This window comes from Oryza glaberrima, chromosome 3 (assembly GCF_000147395.1).
Source record: "Oryza glaberrima chromosome 3, OglaRS2, whole genome shotgun sequence".
In the NCBI taxonomy this organism is placed as follows: domain Eukaryota; kingdom Viridiplantae; phylum Streptophyta; class Magnoliopsida; order Poales; family Poaceae; genus Oryza; species Oryza glaberrima.
In genome coordinates, this window is record NC_068328.1 from 23,417,286 (window position 1) to 23,437,235 (window position 19,950).

The following is a 19,950-nucleotide window of genomic DNA, read 5'->3' on the forward strand; positions in this document are numbered from 1 at the left end:
TTAAGCAGTGAAAGGTTGTCGATCACAAAAGAAGGACTGTTAGGCGGCCTGTATAATTCCAACTGATGCGGCAAATAGGACTCGCTGTGAATTACAATTCCTGAAGAACCAACTTCCCAAATTAGACTTTCCAGACATAAATCAAATTATGCTGACAACTAAATAAAATCGAGGGGGGCTTCAGAACCCAAACAGAACATTGAAATCCCCATCTGACAATCTCCCGTATAATCTATCTCCAAACCACTTAGAAATCTGCCCATCTTGCGGATCTGACCAAAGGAAATCCAGTCAGGGTTGCCACGGCACCACAAACTTGAAATGTCAGGATAATTTCAGAACAACCGTGCACTAATCAAAACAACCAAGAACCATAATAAGCAAATCAAAATAAACCAAGAACCATAATAAGCAAACCTCCAGCACCCCGATTCATCATGAATCCAAAACAACCATGAACCTGGACAATATAATAATCAACCTCCACCGATCCGGTTCATCTCAACAGTCATCCTCCCTCCTGCATCATCTAGAGGAGCACAAACACATGCCAACAACAAGCCAGATCAGCGGTCACAAGTAACAACAATCGACCCAGGGTCTCGAATCACCGAAAAATTTGATAATTTGACACTTTTTTCGTTGTCCAATTACTTTAATTGACATTTGTGAGGATGACATACGGAACCATCTGAGTGCCAGGATGTCAAATAATCGAAACCCAATGAAAAGAGTGTTAAATTATCAAATCTCTCCGAATCACCTCGCGTGAGGAACGATAAGAACCGATGATCATCCATCCATAGATTGAAGGTTAGCATATCCACTCAAATTGCCATATCTGAAATCACCGAAACCAAGTGACCAAATCAAACGGATCGTAGACAAGAAACGTTCACGTCTTCACCCACTCTCTCCTTTCCACCAACCAATCACACGACGCCACAGGAACCCTCTTCCAATCCCGGATCAAATCCGCTCCTGCAACCAAACAAGCCCTATAGGAGGAACACGAGAAAAGGTAGAACACAGAATTCGAAACCAGAGAAGGATCCAATCGGATCGGGTCGGATCGATCGAGTCACCGGAGAGGGGAAAAAATACTCAAACACGTTGCAAGCAAACCGAACAATCAAGTCGATCCAATTCAGATAGGGTGTCGCGCGGAGCGGAGATGGGCTCATCTCATCTCACCGGAGATCTGCGGGCACAGAAGGCGGAAACAAGGACGAGGACGATCCAAATCAACCCGCCGATTCATCATAAAAAGAAAAGGAAAAACAAAAAAACACAACTCGAGTCGAATCGAGAGAGAGGAGGAGATCGGAAACGGGAAGAAGCAAAACGCGACCACGCCGGCGAGAGAAGATGAAGAAGGGAAGAAGCAGACCGGGGGTGGCGCGAGGTGGGGGAGAAGGCGTCGCCTGAAATTAAATAAATAGGCGGGAGGGACGAGACGGAGAGGCGGTGCTGGTCGCCAAGTCGGCTTCGACTTCGGCTTCCTTATACCGGACACGGGACGAACACACGGCGCGCCGAATCGCGTTTGCTTTGGATGTCGGTTTAAGCAAAGAGCGTGTGGAGCCCTGGCGCCAGCGAGACGGGTGTCGGTGTGTTCGGAACCCTGGTTTCCTAACACTTAAGTAGTGTCCGCACGGAAAACGGATCAGTGATTAGCGGATGATTAATTAAATATTTGCTAATTTTTTTATAAATAAATTAATTTGATTTTTTTAAGCAACTTTCGTATAGAAACTTTTTAAAAAAATACACCGTTCAGCAGTTTGAAGAATGTGCGCGTGGAAAAGCCAGACGGGTGTGTGTGGTCTGAGTCCCAGGCACAAAGCAATACTTCCTCATTTTTATCTCTCATTTTTATAGCTCATATCTATCTTAAAATAAATTAATTTTTAGAGTAATTATTGCATGTGAGTTTATGATTTGGAGTAGATAAAATAATAAATAGTTGTTGATGAAGTAGGGACATTATCGTCTTTTATTGTCTATTAATATGCGTGAAATGAGTGAAAATGAAATTATTTTAGGACGGACGACACAACTGCCAAAATGTTACTAAATCACTTGTATATTCATAGCATCGAGGCTCCAACAGAACGGGAGATATTTTTTTGCCAGATTTTTATGTGAATTTCATTCATTTTAAAAGTCCCTAAAACATTTTAAGACGAACAAGGAGCAACCATTAATTTTGTCAATAAGTTAATCTATTCTACCAATCAGTATGTAAGGCTGTGTTTGTGTTTAGTTTCTGAAATTGGGAAGATATTTGGGGAAAGTTGGTAGTTTGGAAAAAAAAGTTAGGAGTTTATATGAGTAGGAAAGTTTTGGATGTGATGTGATGTGATAGAAAGTTAGGAGTTTGGGGGAAGTTTGGTGTGAACTAAACAGGGCCTAAATAGACAAACACAAAACTTTAGAACACAACAAGTAGGGACGGGTGACAACTTTTTTCTTCGAACTTCCAACTTTTCCATCACATTGAATTTTCCTACACATAAACTTCCAACTTTTCCATCACATCGTTCTAATTTCTTCAAACTTCCAATTTTGGTGTGGAACTAAACACAGCCTTATTTCTTTTGAATTGAAGATAGGTGTCCGAGAGGGTTCCACCTCGCCTTGGACCTTCATTGTCCTATTTAGGCGGAGAAGGTGAGTGGCTTCCGCTCTAAGCATTTTGGCACCAAGCTTGCTTACGCTGCAAGGTTCCATCCACGATAACCTTTCTTTCCGCGCTTTGATAACCTTTCTTTCCGCGCTTTGTTCTGTGGTAGGTTTTCAATCGTGTCTTATCTTGTCCACATTAAAACATATTTCATAACAAACTTTACGGTCGGTCAACAGAATCATGAAATATTCTGTCAACATATGCCATGTTTAGTTTCCACACAAAAAAAAATTACATCATGTCACATCGAATGTTTGAATACATGCATGAAGTATTAAATATAGGCTAAAAAACAACTAATTACATAGATTGCGACTAATTTGCGAGACAAATCTTTTAAGCTTAATTGCTCCATGATTTAACAATGTGGTGCTACAATAACATTTGCTAATGACGGATTAATTATGCTTAATAAATTCATCTCGTTGTTTGCTGACGGATTCTGTAAATAGTTTTATTATTAGTGTCCGAACACCCTATGCGATTCCCTATATAATACTCAATATGACACACCAAAACTTTAGACCCTGAATCTAAACACCCCCATAGTACTGCTAGCGCACAAAAGGCATGTTAACAGAACTCACCACGCTGCAAGCAAAGCACGGTGTTAACCATCAGGCTACTAAGGCCCTTTTTGGTTCCTAATTTTTTTTCCAAAAATGTCACTTCGAATATTTGGACACATGTATGAATAGGGATGGCAATTTTACCCATGGGTCCAGGTACCCGTGGATACCCGATCCGGTGGGCACGGGCGTGGATGTGACTTTTTACCCATGGGCACACCCGCCCGAGACCCGAAACATTATAGGCAATAGGCGGGTTTCATTTTTTTACCCGTGGGTAACCCATGTCCAACCCGATACATATGTATTAGCTAATTTTGACTCATTTATTAATTCTTATACCATTTCTCTCGGTTCATTTGTGATGCTAACTAATACAAAGTTGTGATGTAATTCAAATTATCGTTGATAACCGATAATTTGGTAAATTATTGATTTTATTTTTCTTTGTTAAATTACATATCTTTCAAGTTATTATCTATGTGAGATCCATTGGGTACCCGTCGGACATACCCGTGCCCGCCGGGCATGGGTACGGGCATGGAGTTTTGCCCGCTAACTCTAGTGGGTAGGGTTTGGGCGGGCAATGTCGGGCATGGTTTTGCTCTACCCGTGCCCAACCTGACCCATTGCCATCCCTATGCATGAAGCACTAAATATAAATAAAAAAGAGTGCATGGAAATCACGGTTTCCAGACGAGTTATAAAATTAGTTTTTTCATTCGTGTCCGAAAACCCCTTCCAACATCCGGTCAAACGTCCAATGTGACACCTAAAAGTTTTCTTTTCGTGAACTAAACCATGAACAGATGGATTATACATACATTTCATCGATTCAACCTGTCATACTACAAACAATTCAACAGAAAAGGACACTAACACACCAATATAACTACAGAAGCAGAGACTATTTTCGGATGATTTGGACGTTCATCATATACAGGGTTCTCGCTACTCAGCAGTTCAAAGAGGCATATGAATCACCAAAGGCCTGGTTTAGTTTCTAACTTTTTCTTCAACTTTTCCATCACATCAAAACTTTCTTACACACACACAAACTTCCAACTTTTCCATCACATCGTTCCAAATTTCAATCAAACTTTCAATTTTGGCGTGAACTAAACACACCCTAAATGCAGCTCAGTCTATTGTGAACTTACAGTGATATCTGCAAGTTTAGTAGTAGAGCTAACTATGCTTCAGTGCTTATCTACGTAAGCTAATCTATTACACAAAACGCTAGCGCTTACAGCAGGCGTCATAAGTCATAACTGTTTTAGGTCCCATGGCAAACACAACAGAAAAATGGGATTATCCACACGGAGTCAAACAAGAACAGCAGTAGAACAAGCTAAGTTTACAATGCAAAACACAAGATTAACGATTAGCCAGGGGCCACCCAACACAATCTGTACCAGAGTCAACTAGTAAACTTACATTCACTTTTCACGATAGAAAACAGATCGTGTTACGCAGAAAAAAGTGCATAAAAGCATGGAAACAACTTCTACAGAAATCTGAACATATTAAACTTTGCAAAATAAGAACATTCATTCCCATGAAAGGAATGATGCTTCATCCAAAATATTTCACTATAAAATGAATATAACAGGTAACTGGTTAACAGGGGATTATTGATGTAGAAATCATGTTGACTGTTGTTTTCACTAGGTGACAGGTGAAGTAATAATAGGGAGTTCCTTACAACTTCCCATTAGGCAGGGATAAAAAACGAGCCAGAGAGCTTCTGTAACCCTAAAAAGAATTGCATCCTAACAGAGTCGGGACAGCACTGTTCAAGCCTAATTACCTGCAAAATAAGGTCACATATCATGTAGGCTGGACATAAAAAGAAAATAGTACAGAATAAGATGGCTACAAGAAATTAGTTCTTTGATACACCAAATTAACATGATAAAGTCAATAATCTAAGAAAATGGAGAGAATCAGAGTTCTAAAATTGTTAATGCATGTTCGGAGGACTTTATGATAATAACATCATTGTCAAAAAATGAACGGGAAAACCTTGGCATGGACATTGTACGATCAATATCAATTGTTGAATACAGAAATGTTGTTGCAAATTTGAACATACAAGCCCCAATCATGAAAATTAGTGGGTACATACATGCAAGTTCTCTAGGCTTTGTGATTCTACATGTATCTGTAATGAAGATATGCCTGGTGATCATTAAAAATATATTACTGTTCAAAAGAACAGAAAAATGTCAGTCTCAGAGAGAGAGAGAGAGAGAGAGAGAGAGAGAGAGAGAGAGAGAGAGGAGGAGGGAGGTGTTGAATGGCCCTGATTTCTGACATTATAAATAGAAACTTAGAAATATAACTTATAATTTTCACTATTTTCTCTCCCCCCCCCCCAACGCAACGAATATCCTATTCCGTTTCAGCTATATGGATTAAATTAGCGATTTCTTAACAAGTTTAGGTTAACAAAATAACAGAAGTGCAGTGCTTCAACATTAGCACCTTTGCTATTCTTTAAAGTGGCCTCCCACGTGTCATACATCATCTCCATTTCCTAACAGATCCCAACCACAGAAATCCTCAAGTCAACAAAACATTCAGTATTGCTGAAAAAAAATTATTTGAAGCTAGTGTATGAGGAGAGAATTTGTTAGCAAAGGAGTGGTTTGGGCAGACGAAATAATATAAGAAATGCAGCAACAAGAAGCGAGACCCATTGCAAACAGGTGTACTCTCATACTGTACATGAATAAATAGCTCAGACTATAAAATCAAAGAAGGAATCACAGTGCAAAGCATGGCTACACAATGTATTGGTGGTAACAACGGAATGTTTAATGATAGTAAAAGCAACCAATACAGAAGCCACGAAATATACAACATTATTGTGTTAAAGGAAACAAAATTATTCCCATGATTCCAATAAAGACATTGGATGTGCATTACTACAGTCTGCGGTAATGATCTTTGAGCATGGGGGCAGAAGTACCAATGATACATCTAGCCCACATGTATCAGGCGTTAAAATTATAGGTCACATAGCATGTAAGTACAGTTAACCCAAAATTTTCTTGGCATATTTCCATGAATTGAATAGCTCACGTAGCACATAAGTATGCTAAAAAAATATATCATATTCCAAATTTTTAAGCGAATACACAATCAAATTTATCTCCAGGAAATCCTTTTAACTGCCTAGTCCTACTTCAAGCAGTAAACCCAACATACCAGTAAGGCCCAGAATGGTACGCTTGTCATACTCATACAATTGTTTCTTGAGAGTAATTGCCATCCTTATATTACACAACTTCTATAGTTTGTTGATAAAAAATAATAACAGTTAGGGAAAGGGGGGACATACAGCATATTAGGGAATAGGGTATCCCAACTCATTCTTTATGTCCTCAGCATCAACCATCTTTCCCATTTTCCCCTATAAAATCCCAATTTTGATGTCCTTATATTAGTTGCAATGCAACTTCATAAAAAGAGCAATTAAAAGACACAATATAGGATAAACCCCTCACTCTAGTGTATGTCTCACTTTGGTCATTAAACAACAGAAACTATAAGAGAAATCGGATTTCTTGCATGATCAGATTATATAGTCAAAATCACACACAAAGGTTGAGAAATAGCACCAGTAGAATTTTTTTTTTAATCCTAACTTCCTAAGCATCAGTGGAGTTAAGTTAATCCAGAAAGAATAGTTATATTCACCTGGCAAAAGCCTCTCAAGTCTCAAGCACCGGCATGGAGTTAGCACCACAATGAACTCACTCTAGGCACAGTTCTAAAATAAGGTCTACAAGGCTGCATACAAGGAATGGTGACAACCTTGTAATGCTTAAGCACGGTGGTGGCATGAGCATGACCACATGAAACTAAATGCTGTTATTTAGAACCTTGATCTGGTTCTAGATCAAGTTATTTATTGCTAATCCCCACAAAAAAAAAGTTATATACCGCTAAAGTGCTAATCTAGCTAAACCATACAATATGAATATTGGACTACCTACGATTGTATTACCAAACAAAACAATTTGGTAAAGATAAGAGTACCATATAGTTATTTTAGCCCTGGACAAAAAACAAAACACAACCTTAGATTTGGAAACACACAACTTCAATCCTCAGCTAGTTATGGTCATCCAATGAATCCACCAGCAAAAATTTTAATTCTGGTCAAATGGCTACTAACAGGAAACAATGAACATGGGCATGCTAACTGAGGCTTCATAGATATCCTTACACATTGGCACAAATACACCATCATTGTCATCCAATGAATCCACCAGCAAAAATTTTATCCACTCTCAGTAATTTTAGCAAAGAACTAACATGACGGTCTACTGTGTTTAGCAAACAATTTTCACTCATAGCCATAAAGATATCAAACGTGAAGCACAACATGCATAAGCATACATCCAAATCAAGATTTCAAGCAACTTTGAATTCAGAGAAGCAGAAGTGCATCAAAATTGCAGTAACATCCCCCACAGCCTAACAACCCAAGATTTATCAAAGCTAGCTATTCAACCATTGCACACATACCAAATCATCACGTGTGCTATCAATTGCGCAAACACATAAACTACGCATCTAGAATGGAATAAGCAATATTTTGATTCTAACAAAATTATGCCATAAGATGGTTGAATGAATCACGATTCACGATGACTAACTCGCTAGCGATCCTGGCAAGCGCGGCAGAAGTGGGTACCCTGGGAGAGCTCACAGCACGCCCGCACGCTCGCCGACGGGTGCCCGGTCAGCCTCGCCGCCATCGCCGCCGGCGACCCCATCATCGCCGACATCGGCCTGCACGGACCAAAACCACCGGTCAACATCACACACCATGCAGCACCTACGTCATCAGGAGGGCGCGAGCGGTTACCTCGCGGCGGCAAATGGCGAGAAGGCGGAGGAGGGGACGCGGCGGCGTGGGGCGGAGGGGAGCGGAGCCGCGCGGATGCGCGGCGCCGACGAGGCGGCGCGGCCACGGACGGCGGCGAGGAAGGAGCGGGAAGCGGCACCGCGCGACGCCATGGCTAGGGGGGATTCGTCGGCGGCGAGGGGTTGCGGTGGTGGTGGGGGAACGGCGGCGAAAGGCGCCAGGGGGGGGGGGGGGGGGGGGGGGTTCTAGGGTTTCAGGATGCTGGCATCGCACAGGTTTAGGCCTTGTTCGGTTGGGCCGTTCCCGGCCGGGATCGGGGCCCAATCCCCGTGGATCACCTCGGCGAGGAAAAAATCCCAGCCCTTGTGAAATTGTGTATTCGGTTAAACCCTGCCGTGGATTTTAGCCCGGCCCACCACAGGGTTTCCCTCTTCTCTATGCCCGGGAAAAAATCATCTACTCCTGGGGCGTGGAAAATTTCCTCGAGAGGAGGCGGCGGCGCAACGAAGACGCGACGGAGGGGGCGGCGCGACCCGGAGGCGATGGCGACAGCGACGGGAAGGCTCTCTCCTCCGGCCGCCACCTTCTCTCCGGTGAGCACGCTGCCTTTCCCCTTCTCCCCTCCTCTTGCAAAGCTAGGGTTAGGGTTTTTTTCTCTTCTCTCTTTCCCGTCGTCGCCGCCATCTCTCTTCTCGCCGTGCGGCTTTCTGGTGAGTGAGCACTCAGTGATTCGTCGTCCTCCTCCTCATATCCTGCTCGATCTGGTGAGTTCTTGATTTGGGCGTGGAGCTTTTTTTCTTGGTTGGGTGGGGATGAGTTCTTGATTTGCCGCCGCCGCCGCACCGCCCAACTCTTGTTCTTGATTTGAGTTCTTGATTCACGGTGGCTTTGAGGCAGCAGATGGCGAGAGTGAGAGTTGTACGGTGACTATGGAAACATGCTTGCCTTGATTAGTTTTGCTTAGTGTGGCTGATGATGTGATGCTTGCCTGAGCGTGTCTTGTAAAATTGACTACAAGTTTTTATGGATGTTTCGGTAGGTGATGAACCTGATGAAAGAATGTTTTTTGAGGTACCGTGTGGCTCTAGCTATGTGCTTCATTATTACTGTGTTGTCAAGGCTGAATTGTGCTTCCACACATTCTAATTTTCAGAGAGAGAAACTAGAAGAAGGTTGAGGTGGTCATCCTTTTCTACATTCACCATATATCTGTCTATCCACGATATATGATTTCTGCATCCTCTCTTAAAATTCAGGCAACTCAAAATTCACATATGTTATAGCTCAATCTTATATTTGTCTAGAGAATCTTCTCACATTACAAATGCAGTGATTGCGTGATTAATCTACTTATGATGCGTTGTTTCTGACTCTGAAACTGCTTGCTCTTCTTTTATCTCCATTGCTTGTTGTGAAACTGGAGCACACTTGTATAGCTGCACCTATAAAGTAGTGCTTGTTCCAGAAAAACAAAAGCCAATTCACCGCTTTTTTGTTAGCTTCCTAGTTTCTGAACTTTTAGGTCTCTTTTCATCTTTGGTTCTATCAGACTGTTAGCATTCCATGTAGTGCATCAGCCTTAGTTTGGATATAAGTGTGGCTCTTTGCTTTACTTGTTTGCTCTTATGTAATATGTACTCTGCATCAGTTCAATTTGATATTTGGTTGACAGGAAAGAACATATATGGTGTATTTCTTTTTGGAATTGATCCAATGTTGCTCTATTTTTTTTTCAGAGATGGAAACACTGCAGCTGGTGACTGAAGCTCATGGTGGCATTAGCGCTAAGCTTAAACACTTGCATTCAATTTGTAGTTTAGCTCCTAGCTGGCTACTTCTATTTATTCTAAAAAAAACAACTGAACTGTAACCATTTTGATTACTTTGTGACACTTTCATGTATGCATTTGTGAACGTACAGCATGCATGTGTGTTTTCCGTGTACTTAAACAATGTTTTTTTTTTACCGCGTCCTATGGATTTGATCTGAGAGAATGCATATTGTTTCATTGCTTGCTTGGGAACGTACAACAGCTGCTTTATTTTTCCCTGTGCTAAACGAAGGCAGGGTTTCTATGACAGGGATTAGAAACGGGCAGGGATTCGAACCCCACATGGTTTGAGTGAGATGGGAGGGATTCACTCAATCCCTCCCTGGATAGGATCCCTTGGGGATTAATTCCCAAGCAACCGAACAAGGCCTTAATGGGCTACAAATCCACACCATTGCAGTTGCAGCCCATGGGCTCTTTTCACCCAAGGGAGAAAGACGCACAAACTGGGGTAGCCTTATAGTACGATAATTCTTGATCTTGAAATTTTCTTGGAGCGAAATTGCAACAAGATTGTTACTACTTGCAAAAACTCCATCAAGGAGGACTTTGATCTTGGCTAAATTATAGGATTCCACCAAAATCAAGTACAGCAGTGTGCATTTTCGAGGGAAAATTGAGACAGATATCTTATTATTATTATTATGAAATAATCAATGATAAATCATACGAGATGCATAGGTGGTCCCTAAATCGGCGTTCTTGCTACAATGCAAAGAACGCGAAAAGAATCATCCTATCAAGCAAAGCACATGTGCCTTCTGATACCAAAAAAACAGAGGAGGAAGACAAAAAGACATATGTGCTGATTGAATCCTACAAACTAGTGCAGTCGACAAACTCTCTAGTTAGAACGCCTCCGAGAAAACTCTCTTGTGCACCGGCACCGACTTGCCGGCCGTGGTTGGACGAGGAGCCGCCGCATTGTTGCCGGAGGGGAGAGCTGTTGTGGAAGTGGCGATGGCGGCGGCCGGGGCAGCCATCTTCTTGGCTTCTTCCCTTGCGGCGACACGGACGGTCTTGAAGGGATCCTCCGGCGGGAAGTTGCCCTTGTAGAGGACAGTGCATGAGGTAGCCTTCCTCGGCGGCGGAGAAGACCACCACGCGCGGAGAACCAGAGCACCAGCTGCCTCCCGCCGCGAAGCTTCCCCACCCAGGTGCGGACGCTCACGGCCATCCCCACCGTGATCTTCTCCGACGCGGCAGACGAGGCGATCGTGGCGCGCTCGCGGCGAGGCGATCAGGTGCTCGAGGAGGCAGAGCGGCGGGAGAGCGGAGGCGCCGGCTCGGACGACTTCTTGGTCGGGGCTGGCTCTGGCTGGATCGGCGGCAGGGAGCACTTCTTGGCAATGACGGCGAGCTTCTTGCTGCCGTCGAGGTCACGGCGCTCGCGCTGGATCTTACGAACGGAAACAAAGGAGTAGGACGACGAGCGCCGGTGCCTAGGCATGTACGCGGGCATGGTGGTGCAGTGGGGGTGGAAGAGAAGAAGACGATCGATCGTATAGCTAGGGTTTGGTGGTGGTGGGCTGGAAGTAGAAGGAGACGAAGAGAAGGATGGGCGAATCTGGCATGGAGGGTAGGCTAGGCTAAGCTTTATAGCTTTATAGCGTTGATCACTGGAAGTCGGAGTGGATAGGCGTTGGGTTGAAGCAGAGTAGGCGGTGGTGCTGCTGGCTTTTCCAAGATTTGGGAGATGATGCATGAATGGTTTTGATGCTGATTAAGGAGGTGAGACGCTCTAAGGGCAAGTACTATGGGCATCCAAGCACCAGCCCCAAGATGCCACATAGGACTAAATAGTGAGGTGGAGGAGAGAAGAAGGATGAGAGAGAAATAGTCACCTCTCATGCAAGGGGCAGCCCCTACACAAACTTCAATAAATATGTGAGAGTGTTAAAGATATTGGAGATTGTGTGGTAGATGTAACCTACTCACTCCGTTTCAAAATGTTTGTCACCGTTGACTTTTTAGCTCATGTTTGACCATTCGTCTTATTCAAAAAATATTGTGAAATATGTAAAACTATATGTGTAGATGAAAGTATATTTAACAATGAATCAAATGATATGAAAAGAATAAATAATTACTTAAATTTTTTTTAATAAAACGAATGGTCAAACATTTGTTAAAAAGTCAACGGTGTCAAATATTTTAAAACGGAGGGAGTATTATACATATCACCTCTTAATTTAATTATATATGTCACGTATGAAATACATCCGATCTGATTGATCAGATCGCTACGCCACGCCACGGCGCATGACGCTCGCCTGCAGCGTCCGTGTATGACGCCTCCTGTTGGCGCCGCGCCACGCCTCGTCCAGATCGATCGATCTCGTCTCACGAGCCTTGGTGTAAAGGCCCCGCCGGTGCCTCGGCCGGATACTATGTTAGCAGTGCGCGCCGGCAAGCTAGCCGGTGGAGGAGCTGGAATGGCCGATATAGGAGTAGTAGTTATACATCTGAAAGATTTTGGTGCGATTTTCTCTGTATGTCTCCGTACTTGGTCTCGGTCCATTGGCTCGGTTCCTACTCAAAGGACAGAGGCACACGGGCTGGGCCTTCACCATCTTCTTGATTTTTCAACTTTTTTGGAGGGAATTTGCAACAAGACTGCGAACCATTATAAATCGGGTATCTTATTTTTCTTGAAAAATCGGGCATTGTTTCACACAGAGACCATCGAGATTTCATCGGATATAGATAATTGTTTCACCAATAAACTTAAAAAGTCTCATAATATTAAATCAGTGGAACATTGTTAAATCATAGTTGAACATTTCACTCTCACACAGGGAACATCGAGATTTTATCGGTTGAAACATCAATAGATCCACAAGAAATTGAAGAAAAAAATGTGAAACACCATCAACATACCCAGTGCCACATTCTGATGCAACATAAGAAAAACATCGAAATGCATTGATTGAGACAGTAAAAAAAAATCGCAAAAATGTACCGGCCTAGATCGATATGGCTTCTTCCTCCTCTCCTAGGCCAGATCTCCACCCTCTTCTGTCCAACCGAAGACCGGATATATAGTGAGAACGAGTTGGCCTCCTCCCTCCCTTGCCGGTGCAGAACGGTATAAATACCAACACAGGAGCTCTAGCAAGCGGTGCCGCCGTACGTCTAGAACTTGCGCCATTGCCTTGTACAATTCACTTAGTTGGCATGGATGCTCCAGTGAAGCGGGAGAAGCCGTAGCATGATTCGGAAGCAGTGAGCAAGGAGGTTTCCATGGCTATGAGATGGGGAGGGAGAAAAGAAACGGGAAAGCAGGAAGCGCACACAAGCATGCACCTCGCACGGTTGCCTTGGTGGCTTGGTGGGATTTGGGGAGAAAGAGTGGAATGTGTGGATAAGAACGAAAATAAGACAGTGGGTTCGAAAAGTCTCCTCCGGTCAATAGGAGGATGGACATATGAAGCTGCTTGATCTTTCTGTTGTGCATGGGGCGCCCAAGGGGGATTGTTTTTGACAAGACTGTCACAGTACACAATGAACTCTTGGAGTATATATATACATGACAATTCTTAGGGTGCAACGAAAATCAAGAACAACATTGTGCATCCTCATGCATGGGTAAACAAAGATGGAGTTAATCAGAAGATATTGCTGGGGTCATGAATAAGATCTTATCATTCACAAATATATATTCAGTGAAAATAATGACATCATATAAATACATTAGGCGTTCTTGGATGCTTGCTCTAATGCAACGAACGCGAAAAGAATCATCCTATCTACTGCTCCCTCCGTTTCAAAATATTTGACACCGTTGACTTTATAGTACGTGTTTGATCATTCGTCTTATTCAAAAAATTTAAGTAATTATTTATTCTTTTCATATCACTTGATTCATTGTTAAATATACTTTCATGTACACATATAGTTTTACATATTTTACAAAAAATTTTAATAAGACGAACGGTCAAACATATGCTAAAAAGTCAACGGTGTCAAATATTTTGAAACGGAGGGAGTACAATCGATCACAAGTGGCTTTCCGACACCAAAAATAAGCAGAGGAGGAAGACGAGAGAGAGACATGCCCTGAATCCTGATGGATTCCTACAGGCTACTGCACTGCTCGATCTAGAACGCCTCCGGGTAAATTCTCTTGAGCACCCGCACCTTCTTGCCGCCCGTGCTGGGACGAGGGGCCGGGGCCGCCACATTGTTGCTGGAGGGGCGCGCCGCCGCCGCGGCTGGATCGGTGATGGTTGCGGCGGCGGCGGCTGCGGCGCCGGCAGTGATCTTCTTGGTGTCCTTCCTCGCGACGCGCACGGTCTGGAAGCGGTCCCCGGGCGGGAAGTCGCCCTTGTAGACGACGGTGAGGTAGCCTTCCTCGGCGGCGGAGACCACCACCGCGGAGAGCCACAGCACCAGCTGCCTCCCGCCGGGAAGCTTCCCCACCCGTGTGCGGACGCTCACGGTCGTCCCGGCCTCCATGATCTGCTCCGACGAGGCCTCCGGGCCAGCAGCTGGGTCAGCGGCGGCCTTGGCGGCGTGCTCACGGCGCGGCGATCGGGTGGTCGAAGGAGGCAGAGCGCGAGAGGGGAGGCACCTGCTGCAGCTGCAGCTGCGCGGACGACGTGTTGATCGGCGTGACGGCGAGCTTCATCCTGGTGCCATGGAGGTCGCGCTGGATGTTGCGCATGGCGGCAGTGGAGGAGAAGGACGACAACGAGCGCCGCTGCTGCGCCATGATGTGGGATCGGCTGACAAGCGAGCGGCACGGCCGGACCTAGGGTTTATAGGCCAACCCGTGGCGCGCGCGTCGGACTCCGAATTTCTAGTTAATTAGCGTGGGCGCGAAGAAGCAGAGTAGACGGTACGTGCTGGCAGTTTCGAAAATCCGAAGGTGATTAGGTGAGATTAGGGGTGTGATTAGCGCGCTCTAATACTAATGCATCCGGATTCGGATTTGGTAATTAACGGTAATCCGAAGTCGATTGGGGCTCGAGGCTGTCACACCGGTCGTATGACTGTGGATCGAGCGGCTCAGCGCATGCATGCATGATGAAAATGCCATGTGGCTGGCCGGCCTGAACAATATTAATTACCTTTTGTGTTCTTCTGACTTCTGACCGTGGAATGCCATGTTAGAGCAAATGCAACTAAGAATGAGAATAAAGTTTGTGCACAATGTAAACATAAAAGGATCTTAATCCTCTAAAGTGGAACATGTAAATTATGAGAATAGTCCTTATAAAATGCATTGGGTAAATTCCTCTTATATCCTTGAGTTTTGCTCATTCTCTTAGCATATGTTTGGTTCAAGCGTTAAGATGGATCGGATTGGATTGAACCCATTTTTTCAAGATGTTTGGTATGAAGACATGTGGAATGGGATGGTCCCTGACAGGGAATATTCCTCTAAGATTCGGGTTGGCCTAATTCTAAAAAACTGATGAATTGATGTAACCCCAAATTTTAGTTTTGATCCTTTCATGCTCTTTCAGTTAGTTAACCATTAAATTCATATAAAATGTTCATCTTGCCTTTTTCTTATAGAGTGTATTGTTGGAGTGTAGAAATTTGTTGAAAGAGAATATTATATCTATGAGTTTGCAATGCGCGCAAGATATTATTACGGCACAAATTATTTTTAGATATGACAAAAATAAATATTAATTTTATTTATTTTTAAAATTATATAATATATCTCATGTTTTAATAAGAATATTCTACATAAATAAAATTTAACAAAATAAAAAATAAACATTATTTTATATCATATCTGAAAATAAAATTTATCATAAACAGTACCGGTTAACATAATAAATTTCTACACTCTAACAATAAATTTATATGTTTCATACGAATTTAATGGTTAACTAGCGGTCAACTAGCAGCAGCAACGATATGGAAAACCAGTACCAGGGCCTCCGTCGGTTCGGTCCAAGACCGTATGTACAAATGACCCTGTATAAACCTGTTGGGCCGGCCGGCTTTTTTGGAAGATGGGTTGAATAGAGCCATGGGGCACCAACCACCAAGCTAGGCTGTTACTTGTGTTTGAGTGAATCAGTTATATATTTAACCTTATTGAACCGCTTTGAACTGGTCCACCCGATCAAACCAGTGAACCATCGAACCGAGGACCTGACCGTTCGATGGCCGGTCCGGTCTCAATAACTATGGTATTATGTATATAAGGGAATGAGCAAAAACTCGGGGCATAGAAAGGTTTAGGTATATTTTAAGAGGGTGCATAAGCAATTTTCTCAAAGGCATTTGGTTCAGCTAGCAATATGTATAAAGATCACTCACAAGGAATTAAAAAAAAATCTATCACTCTTCCCTCTCTCATGGTAGTGCTACTCTCTCTCCTTCTCTCAATGGCTAATCTTGGATTTGTAGGATCCACCTTAATACCCTTTCTTATCATATACCCCTTCTTTCCAAATTGATCATCGTATAATAGAACTCAAAATTTCTTAAATTCATCATCATATAACCGCATAGACACGGATTTTATCAGAATATAATTAATGCAATATGAAAGAATGTGTGTATACTAAAGTGTAAGTGGCATGTTGTTTTAATCAATGTATGCATTAAGGGAGAATGTGTGCATGGCGTCTTAATTGATGTGATTTAAATTATCCTTGGTCTTGATGTATAAACATATATGATGATCAATTTGGAAAGGAGGGAGTACATTGTGAACATGTTAATATATTTTAGGTGGACACCATAATGGTAATGTAGTGTGTGTGTCTAAGCCCAGGCTCCAACAGTATCCACCGTTTGGTTGCTTTGCATCCGTGCTAAGCAAAATTGGGTTAGCAAGAAATTAACGGGTTCAATCCGCTAAGAGAGATGAACGTAGGAAAGTTTTCCACCTTTCCATTTTGTAACCTGCATGCATATATTTCAATTTCCATGAATCACGCTGCATGCAAGTATTTCCATAACATGCATGAATATTTGAACGTGTGTAGGACATTCATTTTTTTTATTTAATTTGATTCCATTTATATGGCCTTAGTTTCCTTGTTAGTGAGTATATATATAAGGACAAGCTCACGGTTTTACATTTTTTTAAATGATTCTATCTGCCTATGCCTCCTCCCAAATCAACCATACATATATCCGCAGTCATTTCCTCGTGGTTTTGTGGACATTGTCCGCAAGCTTCCTGGCCACATTGTTACGCCGGCCGTCCATAAATCGGAACCAATTAAGGTATGAGAAAAATCAGTTGACATCAAACCCGTTAATTTCGATAGTTATATATAGGCAGCTAACATTGCAGCATATTGTCCATCAGCTCGCATTCCCATAAGCACTATGGGGGTCGAGGGCGGGGTATGTACTCGAGCTTTATGATGCTACGGTTGTCCGCGAGATTCGTCACTGCCGCTGGCTATCTGTTGCGCTGCCGATCGTCCGCAAGCTTCGTCGCCACGCCGTTACACCGCCAATCGTCTGCGAGTCATATGTGAGCTTCGTCGCCAACGCCGGTCGTCTGCTTCCACTGACACTGCCATCCAACCGAACATCTGTCACCACAGGATCATGCGAAGAAGATGGTCGTGCCCAGAAGAAGCACGTGCTGGATGCATGTGCTAGGAGCTAGCAAGCTGTTCAAACTGCTGTGTTCGAGATATGATTAGTTTTTTAAACTGAATATTCTTTACAATGTATTAATCTGGTTTTAGAATGCATGTAACCAGCTCGTTATACAGGACAATAAAGGAGGGAAATTCAGTTCAAGCAAAACAAAAGGTAAAATTCATAAAAAAATATTTTTTTCAGCCACATTTAAATAGGTATATATCCAATTATAAATGGGATATTTACCCAAAATATGCGTTTTCATGGTGTATACCTAATATGCATGTTTACATAGGTATATACCCAACATACGTGTGTGTACTTAATATGCGTTTTATATACTCAATATCGTGTTTAAATGTGTATATACTCAACACGCGTATTTAAATGTGCATATACTCAACACGCGTGTGCAAATACGCGTTTTTATGCTGTATACCTAATATGCATGCTTACATAGGTATATACTCAACATACGTGTGTACTTAATATGCGTTTTATATAGTCAATATCGTGTTTAAATGTGTATGTACTCAACCGCGTTTAAATATGTATATACTCAGTACGCATGTTTAAATGTGCATATACTCAACACGCGTGTTTAGATGTGCATATACTCAACACGCGTGTTTAAATGTGCATATACTCAACACAAATGTATATACCCAACTAGAATTATGTTGCACGCGTCGGCGTCGCACGCACATACTCAACATATACTCTAGTATTGCACGTTCTCTATGTATATAAAAAAAATATTTCATGAAAACACATACATACCTAGCAAATATCTCTCATATTAAATCTACATGCTTCTCGATTGTATACCATGTTAGTAATTCGTTCCACATTCTAAATGCTGAATTAGTTTCCATAAAGTTCAATGTATATTCCCATATACCCAATAGTGCCATTGTTACTAAATACCCGGACATACATTAATGTTTTCATTCTGATCACTAGACACGTATATGACAATTTATTCACCCATACATGGAAACTCATTTCAAACGAACAACATTTTTTGCGCTCATTTTCCCTTCACCTTATCTCTCCCCCCACTCATTTTTTGCGCTCTCTCCCATTGCTCTCTTCCTATACTCTCTTTTCCACTTCTTCCCTCCTCTCTCTCCCTCCCACTACCATCCAGCCTCCTCCAGCTCGGGCTGGCAGCTAGCGACAACGACATGTGGCAGTGAGCTCGGGACAAGGTGGGAGCGGCGGCAGTGGCCTCCGACCATGTGGATCTCCACACGTGTTGATCTATTGGCGACAGCGACGGAGGGGCAAATCTGGCGGCCTCTCCCCTTCCGCGTGGATCCAATTGCCTCTCCGCACCCCATGCATGCGGATTCGCCGACAGCGGCGATGAGAGGGATGGATGCGTGCCTCTCCTCCCCCGCATGCGTGGATCCACTGCCACCGGCGATTGGAGGGGTGGACCCGAAGCCTCCCTTACGGTGACAACGACAATGGGCCTCGGCAGGTGCAGATGCGGTGGCGGCGATGGTGTCTGATGATTGTGCCGGGAGCGGCAGCGTCGGGCTTCAGGCGGTGGGGGATCCGGTAGTGGGGAGCTCGTTGAGCACGGATTCTGCGGCGGGGATTGAGCTAGGGTTTCTGCAGTTGTTTTTTATTTCATTTTTTGAAAGTCATATCGCAAACGGCTATTGTAACTTGACTGCTTGCAAAAATCGTGTTTCCGTATGTGGTCTTCTTAGGAGGAACGGTCCAATTGTAAAACCAATTTACGTGTGGTTGGGACGGTCGTACGTGAAAATCAGGATCTCCACGTATAACTTATGAGAGGCGGTTGACTTGACTGCACATATGCAAAGATATTTTCTACAGGAGTATTTACATGTTGTGGATTTTCTTCATGTGATCTTTAGACCATGCATGCATATCCCTGATTTCTCTTTTCTCGCATTTTTTTCAGACGTGATGGACCGAAGCTGAGTTAATATGAGCCGCGACTCGAGAACTATAGACGTTTTACGTCATTCTTTTACATTAGTTTCATGTAAATTAACACGAGCCTGAATCCTCCGTTGAAGAGTCGGACAACGGCCGCCGCCCTATGGATCGGAGCTCATCCATTAGCTACCCGTCTCGTCTAGAATACTGTGGTTCCCAAGTCATGTCTACGTGTCGCGCTCCAGTTCGCCGCCCACCACCGGCAGGGGCTCCGACGAAGGCCACGCGTGCGCGCTCTCATCCAAATGCATATGCACCGAGCTAGCCATGTAGTCGCACCCGCCACGCGTGCCCCCGTCACCGGTGCCACGTAGGCGTCTCTTGACACGTGCAAACCCCATCGTCTCAGCTACGCCCACTTTATTTATAGCTCCGCCATGCACGCACCCATGTCGATCGTCGCCAAACCAACAATTCTCTACCATTGCT

General features: G+C 43.5%; 1 protein-coding gene and 1 long non-coding RNA gene across 4 annotated transcripts; one reads left to right on the forward strand and one right to left on the reverse strand.

Moving 5' to 3' along the window:
- Window positions 1-4,864: 4,864 nt before the first annotated feature.
- On the reverse strand, window positions 4,865-8,356 carry LOC127767000 (uncharacterized). Of its 3 annotated transcripts, none has more exons than XM_052292201.1 (4): window positions 8,141-8,356; window positions 7,967-8,064; window positions 5,746-5,797; window positions 4,865-5,068 (listed from the first exon to the last, which is right to left on the reverse strand). In XM_052292201.1, exons 1-3 carry the CDS (start codon window positions 8,290-8,292, stop codon window positions 5,778-5,780), a joined length of 270 nt encoding a protein of 89 aa, XP_052148161.1. In that variant the 5' UTR covers window positions 8,293-8,356; the 3' UTR covers window positions 4,865-5,068; window positions 5,746-5,777. The 3 variants fall into 3 exon arrangements, with proteins under 3 accessions (XP_052148161.1, XP_052148160.1, XP_052148162.1); XM_052292200.1 differs by lacking the exon at window positions 5,746-5,797 and adding an exon at window positions 6,605-6,676; XM_052292202.1 differs by lacking the exon at window positions 5,746-5,797.
- A 206-nt stretch (window positions 8,357-8,562) lies between these two features.
- LOC127767002 (uncharacterized) lies at window positions 8,563-10,135 on the forward strand. Its single transcript, XR_008016325.1, has 2 exons — window positions 8,563-8,733; window positions 9,877-10,135. It is a non-coding gene; the product is annotated as an uncharacterized LOC127767002 (long non-coding RNA).
- Window positions 10,136-19,950: the final 9,815 nt, after the last annotated feature.